Source organism: Ursus maritimus, unplaced genomic scaffold, assembly GCF_017311325.1.
Source record: "Ursus maritimus isolate PB19 unplaced genomic scaffold, ASM1731132v1 scaffold_22, whole genome shotgun sequence".
Taxonomy (NCBI): Eukaryota; Metazoa; Chordata; class Mammalia; order Carnivora; family Ursidae; genus Ursus; species Ursus maritimus.
The window spans coordinates 35,082,624-35,100,945 of record NW_024424675.1 but is presented as its reverse complement, the minus strand read 5'-3'; the positions used below and the strand labels follow the sequence as shown (position 1 = coordinate 35,100,945).

Below are 18,322 nucleotides of genomic sequence, written 5' to 3'. Positions count from 1 at the left end.
TTAAAAATCATACTTGCTCGTTGAGAAGAAAGAAGAACAAGAAAGTATCATAAAGAAGATCTTGTGTGTTACCTCTTCACCCGCAGAGAGTTTGGGGGTGTATCCCCTTCGAGAGGAATCCGGGTGATTTTCTTTACATCAGCCCCGTCGCCGGTGTGAAAGGCGAATGTGGAGACGGGCTCCACTCCTGAATGTCCAGCCCAGCGGGGTTTCAGGCACGGAAGCACCCAGGTTGCGGCGGGAGCTAGAACGAGGCCGTCTCCCAAGCAGCACGCCCCACGCCCAGCGAGAGCCCCTGCCTTCTTCTCCAGCACCGCAGATGTGTGTCGCCTCTCTCTGACCACCAGGGAAAGGAGACCTTACAGCGTTCTTTCATCTCTGGTTTATCTCTCAACGCGATTAGGTGGTCGAGCTGCATGTGTTACTGAACGTGGCCTGGGTTCGTGCCGTCTCGTTCTGGAGTAGTATTCATTCCACCGTACAGATTTCCAGCAGGCATCTGACTTGTTTCTAGTTTTTGGCTCTCGTGAACCGTGCTACACTGAGCCGTGTCCTGCCGTGACTTGGGGAAGGAAGGAACACCTTCCTGCTGAGTCAGTCCCCAGGATTCGAATGGCTAGGTCAGAAGGTCTGAGTTCAAGGTGAGCAGACACTGCCAGTCAGGGTCGCACAGGAGGTGGGCCCGTCTGCACGTCCCCTGGCAGGTGCAAAGGCCTCTTAAGCCACATCCCCAGCAACAATTGGTATCGTTCGTGGTCTGATATGAGCCGTTCTGGTCCCCGTGCCGTAGACAGAATTCAAGGGGTCCGTTAGCTTGAATGGGAAAGAATCGCGTTCTTATTTTTACAAACCTACACCGTCCCGTAGCATTGGTAGGAAGGTGGGCCATGAACTGTAGCACAAGAGAATCTGTAATTTTGTCGTCTGTAGGGATCACTGATGTTATAATACTCCACAGCAGTGGGGGCAGATATCACAAAATAAAATATTTTCACTTATCACTACTTCGAAACTATTACTCTTTGCAAGGTAATATTTTTTTTAAAAGGGCATGTTATTATATGGCAGATTGTTTTAATATTTAGATAACTGTATTTCAAAATAATTTAATTTCCCTGTAATCCTCTATGTTTTACGCACATAAAAACATCTGGGAAGGAGGCCCAGAGGGCAGCGCTGTTTTCACACGTTGGGGACACGGTGGTCGGGTGACAGGAGACTTTTGCTCTCTGCTTCCTCACGTGGCCTCCTGACCCTTCTCCCCCTCCAGCTTTCTTCGGAAAGTATCTTAATGAATACAACGGCTCCTACGTACCGCCTGGCTGGAAGGAGTGGGTCGGCCTCCTTAAAAACTCCCGCTTTTATAACTACACGCTCTGTCGGAACGGGGTGAAGGAGAAGCACGGCTTTGACTACTCCAAGGTAAGTCCTGCCCGTCCCCGGCTCGGGGACAGCGAGGCGCGTGACACGGGACCTTGACTGCCTGGCTTCAGACGGTGGTGACCCTTACTTCGGGGAGAGCCTCCAGAAGCCTCTGCTTCTCCGTGTGTTTCTCCCTCACGTAATAGTCTCTGCGTCTGAGTACTGGTCACGGCACAGGATGCCGGAGCTGGGGATGTTGTAGAAAGCGTGCGTACGGACAGTCCGGTTCAGTGACTTTTCACCAGCTGAACCGGCGCCTGTCCCCCGCACGCGGGTAGGTCACGAAGCCGACGATCCCCGCCAGCCCCAGAAGCCCCCTCACGTAGCTCCTTCCACGACCGCCCTCCCACGGGACAGCCACGGCTCCGACCTGCAGTGTGACACACCCATTCTGTATCCAGTCCCTTGGCCTTCGCACCACGTCGAGACCCACCCACGTTGTCACGTGGGGTGTAGATCCTTCCCTCTCGTCGTGTGACGGTACCTCAGTGTGTTTGCTGGCTGTCCGTGTCGTGGTTTTTCTAGCCCTACTGACTCGTCCGATAGGGGACAGAGCGCACAGATCTGACGTGGACGGCTCGGGGAGTTCTCACGCGTGGCTGTGCCACCCGGGTCAAGCTATAGAGCATTTCCAGCCCCCAGAGGCTCCCTTGTACCCCTTTCCAGTCACAACTCCCACCCCCGAGGTCACCTGTGTTCCAGCTTCCACCACCACAGGCTGGTTTTGCCTTTTCTAGAACCTCACATCCATGGAGTCACGCTGTATGGGCTCTTTTGGGGTCGGGCTTTTTGCACTCAGCCTCACGCCGGTGATGGTCCTCCAGGTGCCTGCGGTGCACTCAGCAGTGTGTTCCCCTCATTGCCGCGTAGTGATGTGTGGACGGCAGGTATGAACCCGCTCAGCCCCTGATGGACATTCTGGTTGTCTCCGGTGTGGGCCGGTTATGAATGAGGCTGCTGTGAACACCCATACACACGGCTTTGGGTAGACGTAGGTCCTCTTTTCTTTTGGTTACACACCCGCGAGGAGAATCGCTGGGACGCAGGATAGGTTCCGTGGTTGAACCAGTCGACAGCCCCAGCCAGGAATGTTATAAGCGTTCCAGTTCCTCCACATTCCTCATGAACACTGGTACTGTCGTCTTTATTATTCTCTTTTACTGGGGTGTCGTGTATTTCGTTGTGGCGTTATCAGAAAGGTGGTTGAGGATCGCGTAAGTTAATACACCTAGAGCCTCAGAAGAGCCCCTTCTATACAGTGATATTCAATACGAAGTAATTCAGATCAGGACAGCAAACTCTGTCCATAGAGGGCCATATACTAAATATTTTACAGTTACAAGCCGTACAGTCTCTGTTGCAACTACTGACGGCTGCCACTGTAGCGTAAAAGCCACCATAGGTAAGGTGTAAACAAATAAGCATGGCTCGTTCCAATAAAACTTTATTTATAAAAAGAAGCAATGGCCTATTTTGGCCCACGGGCTATAGTTTGCTGATTCTTGGCTTAAATCGAGAGGGGGGGCAGAAAGAGGAGGAGGAGGATGGGAGACCAACAGTGATGTCTTATCTAAACTTTCCATTTAAAAAAAAATCTGGAGACTAGCAAATATTCCTGTCCCAACTATGTCTTCAAAGCCGACTCTTACATCCCCTGCAGCTTTCTTGACCCATTCTTTCCCCTGACGTTCTTCCCACTGTCACTGCCACTAGCCCTGGCTGACTGTCATAAGCAGGGTTCTCTGGGTTAGTGTGAGGATTCCTCGGGGCTGCCCTCCCGAGTTCCTCTCTCTCTGACTCACTACACAAGGTCCCCCTCCCAGGCAGAAGTCACCAGGGGACAGGCAGTCACATGGGATAGCAAGCTAGGAGTGGGCAGGACAATAGGGAGTGGTGGGGACTATGGAGAATGTTTCTGTCTAAGAGGAGGCTGCCAGCTCAGATCAGGCTTGTCAGTCCCCCATAGAAATGTGAGCCCAAGATGGCCAGGTTTTCTGATTTTTCAGCAGAAGCTACAAATCCGTGTGTCTTTCCCTGTGGAATCTCCTCATTTTTTTATATTGGCAACCAATTCAGACTTTTCCAACATCCTGCGTGAATCAAGTTTGCCTGGTGGCCAGACCTGACCCCTTCACACACGCTGGATGTGCAGCCTTCACACGCGCTGTGCTATTCTGCCCGCTGCCGTCCAGGGACTGTGCGGTGACTTTTCGTCTTGGAGTCAGAGGACTGGGGTTCAGAGCCCCACCTCGACACATTCTGTGCCCTTGGTTATGCTCCCTGCTCCAAAGAGGCTCAGTTCCCAAATCAGGAAAATGGGCACGCCCCTGCATACGTCATAAGGTGCACGTCTACTTAGCCCCTGTGAGGGTCTGGGACGTGCCGGGTGTTTTATATGTAGCGTTTCTAACCTTCCCAGCAGTCCTATGCGTGAGTGGACTCTTTGAATTTGGTTATATTACTCATTAACAACTATTTGTGGAGAGCCTGCTATGTGCCAGGCCCTATGCCAGGCGCTGGGTATCCGAAGATGAACAGAAACAGACCCAGGTGCTCGCAGTCTGGCATGCGGGGGTGCGTGATTACCTGTGGCGTGATGGCGCGTGTGATAAAGCCGGAATGCCACGGCACAGTGTAGAAACACACACGCACACACACCCCAGCCCTGGCTCCTATTTCGGCATCCCCAGTATGAGCCAGTTCAACCAGACCAGCCTTGTCGGTTATTACAACCATCTCCAAATCTTTACTAGGGCTCTCACACCCTGAATTTATTCGTCTTATCCATCTTCTCTTCCACGAATCCTTCCCCGAGTGCCCTAAACTACAGGATTTATCCTTTCTAGAATCAGACTGGCCTCTCTCAGGTGCTTGGGAACAGAAACTCACTCAAAATGGCTCAACTGAGGAGGAAACATCAGCTGATTTAACTGGACCAGCAGTCATGGCATCAGACATAGCTGGATCCAGGGGCTCAAACAAAATCTTTAGGTGGTGGCTTCTCCTCTAAGCTCTGTTTTCTTCTCTCCAGCGCCATTTACAGCCTCTCCCCCGCTGGCTGCCTTCCCCCTCTTCCCTTCTGTCCTCCTCCCTTCCTGTCCCTCCCCTTCCCCCTTTCCCCTCGTGGGTGGCAATATGGCCCCCCCTCCATGCACTCACCTTCCTGCCCACCTGCAAGTGAGGGAATTTCCTTCCCAGGATTCCTAGCGAGTCTCATTGCATCTCATTGGCTCTGGATCGGTCACATGTCTGCCCCTGAACCAATCAGTGTGGCCAGCGAAGGAGACAGTGTTTCAATGGGCTGTAGTCACATGCTCCACTCCTGAACCAGAGGTGGGGACAGCGGGAGCCCTGCCCTGGAGCCAGACCCTGGAACATCCGCTGAGAATAGAGCCAGTATGAAAATGAAAATATTCCACGGAAGAAAGCTAAGCAGATGCTCAACGGCCTAAAAACACGGTATCCACTCCCCTTCTGGAAACACCACATTTGGGGATCCCTCCTGCCTTGGACAGGGGATCACCACTGATGTGTCCCCTCACTGAGTCTGATCACTTAAGGCCCTGGTGGCAGAAACCACACATGACATCCACTGGGCACCACTGTCTCCCCTCGCCCTGTGTCTCACTCTGCACAGAGCAGGCCTCCATTCCCTCTCAAGTGAATTAATTCCAAAGTCTTGGTGGGGGGATTCAAACGCTAGAAATACAAATTATAGTGTGTTGGGGCTAAACACGCTGCGTCTCTCCTCCCAGACTCAGCACAGGAAGATCCTCCAAACCTAGAAAAATCCACTGCGTCCTTGTTAAAATTCCTCACCATGTCCACGCCTGGTCTCAGAGCAGCCCTGTAATCAAGTTATCCAGGGACACTCAGAGTCCCTTTGGGGCTGAGGGCGGGACACGCAGTGGCTGTTCTTTCACCCCGTTTCCTGCCACAGACACATCTCCCCTGTGAATGAGAGGAACCCCGTGGGAGGATTCCTGGGCCCCCTGTGAGCGGAGGCCTGGGAACAGAGGGATGGGGGCCCCTTCGGAGTCCGAGCTGGCGCAGGTCCAGGGTGGAGACCTGAGGCGGGCAGCAGGCAGTGGGGGCCAGAGCAGCGGGGGGAGCCTGAGTGAGCTGGGAGTCTCAGCGGAGGCAGAGCTGGGGAGTCCGGGCTCCAGCAGTCTGAGCAGTGAGAGGCCTCTGCCAGGGTTCATTGCTGGCCTCAGTGGCTTCAGCAGGAGGCCCAGCTGGGGAAGAAGTGACAGTCCTTCCCTAGTTCCCTGCAAAAGGCCCTTTGAGGACTCTGTCCTGAGTCACTATTCCCAAGGCCAGATGCCCTGGGAAGGGTCCTGATGGCAAGGTGGACAGAGCGGCAGCGACGACAAGAGAGGAATGATATAGCACACACGCGGGTAGCCAGAGAAGGTTGGAGAAGGTGGCACTGGCGGCGGGAGGGAGCTAAGAATGACTCGGGTCTGGTCGCAGAAGAGGCTTCCAGGTGGGGAGGAGGTGAGACCCGAGCGGTGGGAAGGCCCTGAGGGATGGTGGTCTCTGTACATTTGGATGGGACCACCCTTTGGTCTGGCCTCTGTGCTCCTGTGTTCTGGAGAAGCCTCCCTCAGATGCAGGAGGCGAGCTGCCTCAGCTGTTGTTTGCGGCTTTGTCTGCTACCGAGAGAAATCAGTGAAGGCCACCAGTGCAGGAAATGATTAAATGACCACAAAGGAACCCTACCCTGGAGGATTCTAGAAAAAGACAAGGGGGATCTGTGTGTAAAGCCACCAAAAGGGCCTTGGACATAGGACTAAAGGCAAGAGCAGGCTGCAGACAGAACTCCTGCAGGCCCCTGTTCAGATGTCACCTTCCTAGATGACTGTGTGTCAAGGGCACCCCCGCCCCAACTCTCCTTCCCCCACAAGCTGATCACCACTGATGCACCACAGCTGTGTGGAGCACTGATTGTCTTTATGTCTGTCTCCTGGCATCAGAGTACAAGGCCCTTGAAGGCAGGCACGTGGATTCGTTGTGTTCACTGCTGTGTTTGTTGAGTGATTGAATGAATATGCACAGTATGATCTGATCGGTGTAAAAAAGATGCATAAAGCGGTACTGTAACACGTGTAACAACGCATCTGAAAAAGTACTTCCTGGTAAGGGACAAAAGGGGCCGAGATCAGAAGCAGGGGTGAGGTGTGCTGCAAGGGAACCAGATTTGCCTGTACTGTTTTCATCTTCACATGGAAAGCGCAGGCGTGTGATTCTTGAGGAATAATGAGTAGCACTCACTTAGACATAACATGCAGCAGGTCTGTTGAAGTCATTCTACGTGATACAGAATTAACCCATGCGTGTCTCACTATAGCCTACACCATGCGTGCTGTGACTCTTCAAAACCAGCATGTAAGGAAACTGAGGCAGAGAGAGGCTAGGGAACGAGGCCACACAGCTAGTAAGTCGTAAAGCTTAGGATTCAAACCCAGGCATCGGGCTTCCAAATCCATTCTCTGAACAAGGGCCCATGGGCCGAATCCTGCCCACCAAGTGTTTTTGTCTAGCCTTTGAGCTTAAAATGGTTTTTACATTTTTAACTCATTGAAAAAGAATCAAAAAAAGAGCAGCTTTCAGGACAGGTGAAAATGACATGAAATTTACAATTGAGCGGGCCTCTCCTTTTACCGGAGCTCAGACACACCCATTCATCTCCACGGTGGCTGCTTTCGTGCTGCAGGGACAGTGAGCAGTAGTTGCAACTGAGACATCTGGCCTGCAAAGCCTCTCACATTTCCTAGCTAACCCTTTACAGAAAAGCTTTCTTGATACGTAGTGCAAACCACCATAGACTCATTAATAATTTTGTTTGTGGGGGAAAAGCGATGGAGCAGACAAAAAATACAAAGGCCTGAGGTCTCGCTCTGAGTGCATTGCTTGTTAGTTTTGTGACCTCAGTTTCCCCATCTGTCAAATGGGCACGAAGTCCACTTCTCAGAGTTGCCATGAAGGTCGGTTGAGCAAACACGTGACAATAATCAGAGCCAGTGTTCACTGTGGGTTTTCTCAGTGCCGGGCTCCTTGCTGAGTGCTTTATTCGTCAAGTGCTCACGCCACCATCTGAAGAAGGGACTGTTATCGGGCCCATTTTTTAGATACACAGACTGAGAAAGGTGAGTGGTTGGGGCGCCTGGGTGGCGCAGTCGTGAAGCGTCTGCCTTCGGCTCAGGGCGTGATCCTGGCGTTCTGGGATCGAGCCCCGCATCAGGCTTCTCCGCTGGGAGCCAAAAATAAAGTTAAAAAAAAAAAAAAAAAAAGGTGAGTGGTTGGCCCACAGATAGCAGGTGATAGAGCTGGGGTGTGAACCCAGCGTTTCTGACTCCAGAGCCCTCAGCTTCATGAAATATAATTGCTACTTAAACGGATGTGAGTCTCTTCTGAACACAAACTGCGGTAGAAGCTTCCACGGGGGCGGGATCAGCACTAGGATTCAGAATAAAAATTAGACTTCCTGCCCAGGGAGCCAATGGCTCAGAAAAGGAGACCCTCTGTTCCAGGTTAACTTGCCAAGTGAAGAGAGTATCAAGAGGTGGGTTTCAGGGCTGCCCCCTGGGTAGAGGGGGCAACTTCCCTTCTCTGCCCCCCTCCCTGCCCTCAAACCAGGTCTCAGGAGCAAAGCCATCATTCTCAAGGCACAGCCCTAAAGCAACTCATGTGGGCTTCCCAGGCAGAAAATTTAACTAGTCCTGGAGCCAGGAGACTCCAGTTTGGCGGGATGCCCTGAGAAATTTGGGGTGAGCTGGCTTATCTCACCCGAGTTCAGACAAGAGTTAGAACCCCAGGCTTCCAGGGGGCACCTATGGGACAGTTTTCTCTGGGCACCCAGGTCCAGGCAAGAAGAGGAGCTTCCCATCATGCCAGCTGTGGTCCCCTCTCTTGTCCTTACAGTCTCTGTCCCCCACCCCCAGCAGCCAAAGGTAATCCTAAGCGAGTGAAAACTTCCTGTCCCTCCCAAGTCCCCTGCCTTCTTACGAATGCTTTTCTACACCCTGCACAGGACTGTGATTACCATGGGGATGGGGACCTTGTGACCACATCCCAAGTCCTTAACAGGAAGCCTGGAACCCTGGGAACAGACACCCAATGAGTATTTGTTAAATGAGCCCGTAAATGAGAAACGGTGGCAAAGGCCAAGCCTGGAGAACGAGGTAGGGCATGAGACGGGCAGCCTGTCCTGTCACCGAGCTCCCCAGGAGCATGCCCCACCCCCCACACGCTTCCTCGACTAAATGACCATTTGGGGGAAACGGACGCTTTTGTCGAGCTGCAGGCTAGCAGTCTCTGCAGATGGATTGGGTTCCTCTTGGTTTACTGAGCTGCTACACTCCAGTTAGGAGCGAAGTGCCCAGAAGCCGGCATCACCACCCACCCACCGGCGCAGCCTGGAGTGCGCCAGGGCAAGTCTAGCCCCTCACCTAGGAGACCGGGAACGGGCCTGGTGCAGGGCTGAAGGGGGGACAGAGAGGGGAGTTCCTCATAATCCATCAGCTGATCTCCGGGTTCTGGAAAATTCACCTTTTAGCCTGCTTGGTCCCCTCCTCTGTCTCACCCTTCCTGTGAACAACCCGCATCCCTGACTCCTTCCTGGCTGACAGCAGGCACCTAGCTCAGCTCGTCCAGAACTTAGCCCTCCTGCCTTCGCCCTGACATTTTCTTTCTCCTGGACCCCCCATCTCTGTACCCTTCACCCAAACCAAAAACCAGGTGGCAGGGCTTGGGGGGGGGGTGGCTGCTCCCCCTCCCCCACATGCAGCCAATGGACACATCCTGTCTATTGAATCTGCTCAGTGACTGGATAGTGCCACCTCCACCGCGGCCCAGGTCCCCTTACCCCTCACTCTGATGTCTGCATGCTCAAGTACCATGGCCAGAGAGATGGCGTGTCCTCATGGGCCAGCCTGGTCACACCGCCCACCCCTGGAGTGAGGGTGGTATCCCCTTCCATCCGCATGGACGGTTGGGGGGGTGGGGGTGCAGCGTGCCAGATGCCGCAGCTGGCGGAGGTCAGCAGAGCCTTAGCTGCTGTCGGAGTGGCTTTGAGGAGGACCCAGGAGGGTGGGTGCTCTCGGATATGCAGACGATCTGCCCCGCCACCAGGACAGCCGGTGTCAGCCGACTTATCAGGAGCTGGCTGCGTGCAGGGCACCGTGTCAAGGGCCTTTCATCTCCTCGCGCTTGAACCCCCCCTGCCAGCCTGGAGAGGCAGACCCGGTCATCACACCACACACGTTTCTGAACCTGCGATATCATGGGCCATAGGAGCCCCCGTGTCCCCCTGCCAGGCCCCCTTTGCTGGCCTGCTGCGCCCCCACCAGGGAGGTAACCAGCCTCCCGCTGACCGCCGTGGAGGCTTCCATTCTACGATCCCATATGCAGATATCGCAAACAATACGTAACGTTTTGTGTGGTGTTCGCCTGTATACACAAGTGTCGTATCTCACGCAGGGTCAGGCCGGTAAGGTTGGTCCGTGTCGGTCCAGGCGGCTCGAGTGTGTTCTTTCCGGATGTCGTATCATCGCCTTGTATGTCTCTCCTGGGAAGGGATGTTCATGGTGGCTTTTTAACAAACATGTTTAATCACAGCCAAGTAGGCACGTAGTTCCAAAATCAAGCAGTGAGGATGGGGTTACGACGGAGCGCGGCAGCCCCCCCGTGGCTTCCCACCGTGCTCACAGCCCCGTCCACAGTTCCCTCCGTCATTTTCCCGGCCCCTTCAGGTCATGCTCCACGACTGTAGCACTAGCTCTGTGATTTAGGCGACCTATAATGTTATTTTTGTGTACTAAGTTCTACAGAATCCCCGTAGAAAACCTTTTTTCACTCCCCAAAAGTAGTCATAAAAAGTATCCCAGGAAATGTATACAAAGTAGCAAGTGACTTTCTCCCTTTGTCTCCCCTTATCCCAGACCCCAGTTCGCACACTGATATCTGTCCTAGATTCTTCCTTGGTGCTCAAAAGCAGATGGAGTTAGGGGTTTGGCGTGTCCTCTACACCGTGCCTCTCCCCTCCAAAAAAAAGATGGGATCTTCCTGGTTTGAGAGTAGCTCGTTCTTTCCCTTAACAGTGTGATCTTGGACAACTTTCCATCACAGTAACTACAGACCTGCTTCCCTGTCATGTCTGCACAGCCCTGCCTACTATGAAAGCAGCGTAAACTCGTTAGTCACGTCCCCGTGGCTGGTCGCTGCGATACACTTCACTTTATAAACACAGCTGCAGTGGCCATCCTTGGGCATCCGGTGCAGTGTTCAAGTGTCCCTGAAGGCGTGTCTTGGAAGCATGGGCACGTCCTACAGTTCACTTCGGGGTAGAAGCTGTAGCCGCTTCTTGAATTTTTCTTCTCGAAAATAATACCTCATTTTGAAAGTGATCATTTTGGACAGAGCTGCTTCCCAGGGAGCAGAAGGTAAATTTCAGGAACTTGTTACCATCGTGAGAGATTAGCAGCTAAAGATTTTTACCAAGTCCAAGAAGAGTTTAGGCAAATCTCAGGTTCTTAGCTGAGCTTTTAAAGCCCTCGATTTCTGCCCAGTCCTCTTCCTCCAGCTCCTCTCTCATCCTGCCCCGTGTCTAAGCGGCTGTCACCTCTCGGAACCCCCTGCTTGCCTCTGTTTGTGCCACTCCTTCCTGCTGACATTCCTCAAACACATAGCAAAGGCTCATTTCCTGCCTCAGAGGCCCTGCAGCTCTCATTTTCTCTGCCTGGAACCCTTCTTCTAGACCAGAGATTTTCAGTGCTGGCTGTACATCGGAACCGGTAGGAACTTTTAAGAAGCCCAGTGCCTGGGGAACACCACAGACCAATTAAACCAGCATCTCTGGGAGTAGGCTCACACCTCAGCAAAGCTCCCCGAGGATCCCGATAGGCAGCTGAGGGTGAACCCCAGTCATAAAGATCAATCCCATGCCCAGCTCCTCATTACTCAAGACTCAGCCCCAATGTCACCTCCTCAGGGAGGCCCTCCCTGACTGCCCCAGCTAAAGTATGCCCCCGCTCCAGCTCCTCGTCACAGCTTATTTCCTTCATCTGTCCACACTGTCACTGTCTCGATTGTGGGTTTACATGGTCAGCTGCCCCTGCCCCCAGCACAGCACTCCAGGAATACAGGGATGGCCCCACTCTGTTCAGCGGTATTTCAGGAACCTTCGAAAGACTTCAGGTCTAGGAACCAAGACTTAGGAAGCCTGGCTGCGATATTTACCAGCTGTGTGACAACAGCCATTCACTTAACTTCCCTGTGCCTTAATCTCTTGTTCTGGAAAACAGGAATTCTCATCACACCTACTTTCTACGGTTATGTAAGAATTAAATGAACTGCTATAAGCAAGCACAGAACTACTCCTGGCATACCGTGGGCGCTCAAAAGTGTGAGCTAGTATTATCTTAACATCCATGATAAAGGAATGACAAATCATAACTTCTCCCCCATCCTCCCTGAGCCCTTCTGCTTATTTTTCCTCCTTTAGCACCATTTCCTTGCTCATTGATTGTCTTTCTGCCGCTGGACGATNGGCCCCGGGGGGGGGGGGGGGGGCGGGCAGGGATTGTCTGCCTGGGTCACTGTGGTGCCCCAGCTCCTCACAAGTCCTCCCGTCTCTCCCTGCCTCCCAGGACTACCTGACAGACCTCATCACCAATGACAGCGTGAGCTTCTTCCGCACATCCAAGAAGATGTACCCACACCGGCCCGTCCTGATGGTCATCAGCCACGCGGCCCCCCACGGCCCCGAGGACTCCGCCCCCCAATACTCAAGCCTCTTCCCCAACGCGTCCCAGCACATGTAAGCTTCGGCCCCCTGCCCGCAGAGCCACTGGGGGGGGGGGGGTCGTGCTTCAGGATGGTAATGGCATGACCATGACAGAGCTGTGCTTTGTCTCAAATCCTCCTGGTTCAGAGAACCCAGGAATGCATTGCTCGCCTGTGGGAATACCAGACGCAAATCCAGCCAGCCTGGCTGATGGACCAAAGAGGCAGCAGTGTTGTTAAGTTGGGACCCTCGTCGTCCCCGCAGGAGGTCTGTGCGTGGACCGGCATTGCAGTATAATGGGTTTCCTTTGTGACCCTGTGTATTTTATTTTATGCATTTTAAATCATTTTTTTGAAACGGGGTCCGTAGCTTCATCAGACCGTGGATATATTCAGCAGCCTTTCCTGAGCTGTTGACCACATGGCAGGCTCCGTGCTGAGTCCTTACATTGCACCAAATCCCTGAATATTCACAACGACCCTCGAAGTACTATTTATCCATTCCTGCATGACAAGTTACCCTGACATTGAGCAGCTAAAAGCACAAACGTGTATTAGGTCACAGTGTGTGTGAGTCAGGCACCTGGGAGTGGCCTGTCTGGAAAGTTCTAGCACAGGGTCTCCTGAGGTTCTAATCCAGGCGTCGGCCAGGGCTGCAGCCACCTGCGGCTAGCCCGGGGCTCACTCGCACGGCAGCTCCCCGACCGGCCAGCCTCTCTGGAGGGTTGCTCGGGTGTCCTCACCGCATGGCAGCCATCTGGCTTCCTCCAGAGCAAATGATCTAAGATGGAGGAATGGATTGGGGGTAGATCGAGAGAGGTTGAGATGTAAGCTGGAGTCTTTCGTGCGCTAATTTGGAAGTGACACACCACCCCTGTGCCTTATTCTCTTGGTCGCACAGACCACTGCTGCCAGTATGAGAGGGGTGACACGGGATGCGAATGCCAGGAAGGGGGTGGGGGGGCCGTGGAGAGCTGTCATGGAACCTGCCTACCACACCTGGCATTCCCATTCCACAGATGAGGAGACCGAGGCACAGAAAGGCAAAGTAACTCGCAGCCAGTAAATGGCAGAGCCAGATTCAGATCGTGCCCCCAGCCACACCTCCCATCTCTCTGCCCACCCCTCCCGTCCTCCTCCCTCCAGCTGGCTAGCGAATCTTCCTGGAAAGTTCTCTTTCTCCCTGCCTCCAGCCACCTCCCACTTAGCAGTGCTACACAGCAGCCCTCGCTGTGACATTGGGGCGACAAGGACAGGGCAATTTGGAATCCGCCTGAATGTTCCGGGTGTTTAATTGTCATTATAATCACACTGTGCTGCCCTCCGCGTCCCCTTGCTGTAATTACTTTCTGACAGCGCCCCGAGTGGCTCGGGGAGGGTGAGGGGGTGTGCTCACCTCCTGATCCCCTGGTCTTTGGGGAGGAGATTGGACAGATGGTGAACCGCATTCCAGGGGCCGCGGCGCCCCCTCGCTCCCCAGCCGGCAGCACTGCCTCTCTTCACACCTGACTTGCCTGCCCGCCCCCCCAGCCCGCTCCGCCGCTGGGGCTGCCCCCACCCACCTGCACCCCCACTGGCGGCCTCCTGTTTGGGGAGGAGGCCTGTGGGCAGCGTGGGCAGCTCAGTCCCACCTCAGGAGCCGCGGGGACTGGGGGGCGGGGGGCAGGTCCGCTTCGCTTCTGCAGCTTCTCCTTTAAAAGCGGCGCTGGCATCCCTCCTCCCCAGCAGCCCTAGAGTTTCATGAGATTGTTTGACATTGCCTGCTCATTTATTTTCCCTTTGAAATGAAAATTATAGAAATTGAACATGAGTAACGCCTGCTATTACTTACCCAGAGCACCCCCATCGCCTTATTAGGGGTGTGTTTGGAAGGCTCTCCTATCTCTGGGGTATAATCATTTCCAAAACAAAACCAAAAACCAGAAACTTCTGCAGCTGGGATATTTAATTATGACAGTCAAGGGGGGGAAAGAGGGGACAGGGCCCTGCTGGTGGGTCAGAGTTCCAGATCTTTCGATCCGGAGGCTCCGGTGAGACTGCCACCCAGTCAAGCCTGGTGTCCCGTTCTTGACGTGGGCCTCATGGGCCCTCGCAAACGCTGCCGCTCCACCTGTCCGGGGCCCCATCCCGCTCCCTGCCCCACACAAGGGTGCAAACAGATACACGCAGAGACACACGAACACAAGCGCACAGAAATGTACAAAGATACAAATAGATACACACGTAGATACCCAGACACACACAAAGGTACACACATGTACACACATGTACACACATACCCCCACAGATGCACGGACACACACAGACACAAGGATACACACAGATACGCAAATACATCAACACAAACACAGGTCCACGCAGATTACATAGACCCACAAAGACACAGACACACATATGAACACAGCTCTACACCCAGACACGCGCACACACGCAAACACGCAGACACACACAGAAGCATACGTAGCCTCACAGAGACACCCCAACCCCCACCAGCCCCCAGAGCTCCCTTTGAGGTGTGGCGTCTGATCGTGGGTTCACGGGCCTTGCACGACCCGTAGGAGCCCGGCGGTGCTGACAGCCCGGCCGCGGTGGGTGTCAGGGTCCTCACCGCCCCCCCTCCAGAGGCACAGTGACGAGCTGGAGGGCAGCAGAGGGGAGGGGAGGCTCCCTTCAGGCCCCGCGGTGAACACACCACACATTCCTAAGATTCTTAAGGAGGTGAGGCTTTTCCCTCTTTGTTCAGCAAGCGTCTGGATTCTTGTGAAAATGGGACCTCCTCCCTGGAGGAGGCCGGCCTCCTGCGGTGACCAGCAAGCCGGCACTGGCCTGGAGCCGGTCCCCAGGCCCTGCAGCCTCCCGGCGCTGAGACCCTGCTCCGAAAGAGGTCTCCAAGAAAGGGCTTCGGGAATCCTTCCACGCAGACTTCTGACAAACCCACCCCTCACTGTTCTCGAGGGCACACACCAGCTTAATAGAATCTAATAGATTCAGGGATGATTGCTCAAAATTGCCTCCTGGAATCCGGCCCCTTGGGCCTCCGGGAACAATTTTCCCATACCGCCAACCGGCTCCGAGGGCGAGTCTGTGCAGCCCCTGCCCCCAGCAGCCCCCTGCCAGGTCCTCAGTGGGGGAGGGGAGTTTGTTCCTAGGAACGTTCTACAGGCGGGTCAGGCCCTAAGCCGGCCCACAGGAGAGCCAGGCCTTGGTCTTAATCAAAGGAGGTAGAGGTGGGGGCCGGGCTGGGCTGGATTTAGATTTAGCGGCGGGAGACCAGCCAGGGACTCAAAGTAAAGTCCAGAAGGAATCTCAAGGCTTGTGACTCACGCCCACTCTGGGTAGCACCGGTCTCCATAACTGTCAGGCTGTCCAAAGCTGCAGCGTCATCCCCTAGCCCAGAACACGCTGATACTCTGTGGAGGGCCTGGTGGCGCAGGTGAGGCGTTCGGGAGCTTCCTGCCCTCATCCCTGCTCGCCACCCCTTGCTTTCTTCATAGCCATTTTGAAGAGCCTTTGTCTTCAGGCAGTGGAAACGCAAGCTTTCTTTAAAGCTTTGACCGGGGAGGGGGTCAGATCTGAGCGGAACCAGACCAGCACGAGGGATGCCACATTTTGTGGGGTTAATAGGGCACTTCCTGTCGGCGGTGTACCCCACCCAGGATACCCCGCACGTTGGTGGGGTGTGCCAGAGCTCAGATCCCGGGGCCTGGCGTGAGCTGAGGTGACCAGAAGTGCTCCTGGTTTGGGACAGAGTACTAGATGACTAGAATCACCTGGAAGCTTCCAGAACCATGAACCACATTAACCTGTGTGTTTCAGCTGTTCCATCCTCCAGCAGGAGTGTCTTGGCCAAACTTATGGCCAAGCACGTATGGACGGGAGGGTCTCCAGACAGGCCTGCACGTCAGGGAGGCAGTTATGGTGGCAGTGGGCGACCCTGTCCACTCCTGGAGTTCAAAGCCCAGCTCTGCCTTTGGCAAGTTAGCCCCTTGCTGGGCCTCAGGATGTTCGCTGGGGCAGGAAACGTGGCACCTGCTCCTAGGGCGGTGAGTGGTAGTGAGATGGGCGGAGGTGAACCCCCGAGCTGCGCCCAGCGCGTGGAACATGGTCAGTGCTCCGTAGAAATCGGAGGTTCTGGTGATTAGTTCAGTATCATGAGTCATCATGGGGGACCCCACGGCAGAAGTCACGGAGTCCCCCGGCTCCACCGCCCGCTCCATGGGCCTGCGGGCAGGTCCCCGAACTTCTCTGACCCTCTGTTTCATCTTCAGTAACTGGGAGATGAGAACGAGCGGGAAGAGTGATTGTGACAAACGTACACTCGAGCACTGTCCTCACGTTTTCGGCCCTACGTCCATGACTGTTACTGATCTGATTTTGTAGCCGATGTCCTTTTTCTTTCTTTTTTATTTTTAACCAAAATCTATTGCAAAAGGAAGCTCTGTAGTCATACTTTAACCACAGTAGCCCTCCTTTGCCCGAGGTAACTGAAAAATCACCACGAGGCTGAGAAATTCGAGTGGGGGGCCGTGCCTGCCGGAGGCTCTGGACTTGAGCCTCTCCCCTTCTTAAGAAAGAGAGCAGAGCGAATTCCAGGGAAGTGTTAGGGGACTCACCCCAGACTGAGACTGGGGCCTGATGTCGTGGGTGGGCTGGCAGAGCTGAGCCGGAGGGGCTGATGTTCTCACCTGGGCGGTCCCGGGTCGCTTAAGGCTGGGTGACCCCCGGTCCTCCCACGCGCACACCACGCGCTGGAGAAATGCTGCCCGTAAGGTTTAGCAGAGCCCCTGGTGTGCTGCTGCGACTTCCCCAGATGGACCCTCACGCGGTGCAGGAGGCTGCCCTCCGAGGCATGGGGGGCTAGGGACTTGGGGGACTGGGGATTTGGGGAGCTGGGGGGCCTGGGGGACCTGGGGGCTAGGGGACTGGGGATTTGGGGAACTGGAGGCCTGGAGGGCTGGGAACCTGAGAGGCTAAGGGACTAGGGATTTGGAGAGCTGGGGGGTCTGGGGACCTGGGGGCTAGGGGCCTAGGGATTTGGGGAACTGGAGGCCTGGAGGACTGGGAATCTGGGAGGCTAGGGAACTGGGGATTTGGGGACCTGGGGGCCTAGGGACCTGGGGGCTAGGGGACTAGGGATTTGGGGATCTGGAGGGCTGGGGACCTGGGAGGCTAGGGGACTGGGGATTTGGGGAGGCTAGGGCTGTGCCCACACCCGGCCTGAGCTGGGTACGTGTTCCCCCCGCAGCACACCGAGCTACAACTACGCGCCCAACCCCGACAAGCACTGGATCATGCGCTACACGGGGCCCATGAAGCCCATCCACATGGAGTTCACCAACATGCTGCAGCGGAAGCGCCTGCAGACCCTCATGTCCGTGGACGACTCCATGGAGACGGTAGGCCGCCCTCCCCCCACCCTCCCTGGGCCCCAAGCGCCGTGGGCTGCAGAGGAAGGGAAACGGAGGCAGGGTGAGCAGGCAGCGTGGCAGCCCCGGGGAAGTGGCCTTGAGCGGTCCCCACACAGCCTCTGCCTTCGTGACGCTTGGTGCCGGGCCTGTCCCGTTCGGTACGTTTTGAGCAGCTCTGTTGAGATACAGTCCGCGAACTGTTATTCACGCAAGTAGAGCCCAGTGGCTTTAATCTGCAGAGCCGTGTGATCGGCACAGTCAACTTTAGAATGTGCTCGTTAGCCCGGACAGGAGCCCCATGGCCCCCGCCATCACCCCCCGACCGCCTCCGCCTCTGTCCTTAGGCAGCCGCTAGCCTGCTTTGTGTGTCCGTGGACCTGTGTCTTCTGGGCACTTCCTCGAAGTGGAATCACGGACATGTGGTCTTTTGTGTCTCACTTCTTTCACTCAGCATCACAATTTCGAGATTCATCCATGTGTAACACACATCTTTCTTTTTATGGCTGAATAATATTCCATCGTGTGGTATATACATTTTTTATTTATCCATGGTTATTTAAAAATCATCCAGCATATAGCCCAACATGGGGCTTGAACTCACGACCCCCAGATCAAAAGTCAGACGCTTAACCGACTAATTAAAATCCATGAGGCACCTGGGTGGCTCAGTCGGTTAAGCGTCTGCCTCTGGCTCAGGTCATGATCCC

The 18,322-nt window shown here is 54.7% G+C and overlaps 1 protein-coding gene across 1 annotated transcript in view; it reads left to right on the top strand.

The window, feature by feature from the left end:
- Positions 1 to 18,322, top strand: part of SULF2 (sulfatase 2) — a 117,047-nt gene that overhangs the window by 73,083 nt on the left and 25,642 nt on the right. Inside the window, exons 4-6 of the mRNA XM_040638438.1 lie at positions 1,271 to 1,422; positions 12,072 to 12,241; positions 17,453 to 17,603. Of these exons, the coding sequence (XP_040494372.1) occupies positions 1,271 to 1,422; positions 12,072 to 12,241; positions 17,453 to 17,603 (473 nt within the window). The remainder of the gene's footprint in view (positions 1 to 1,270; positions 1,423 to 12,071; positions 12,242 to 17,452; positions 17,604 to 18,322) is intronic.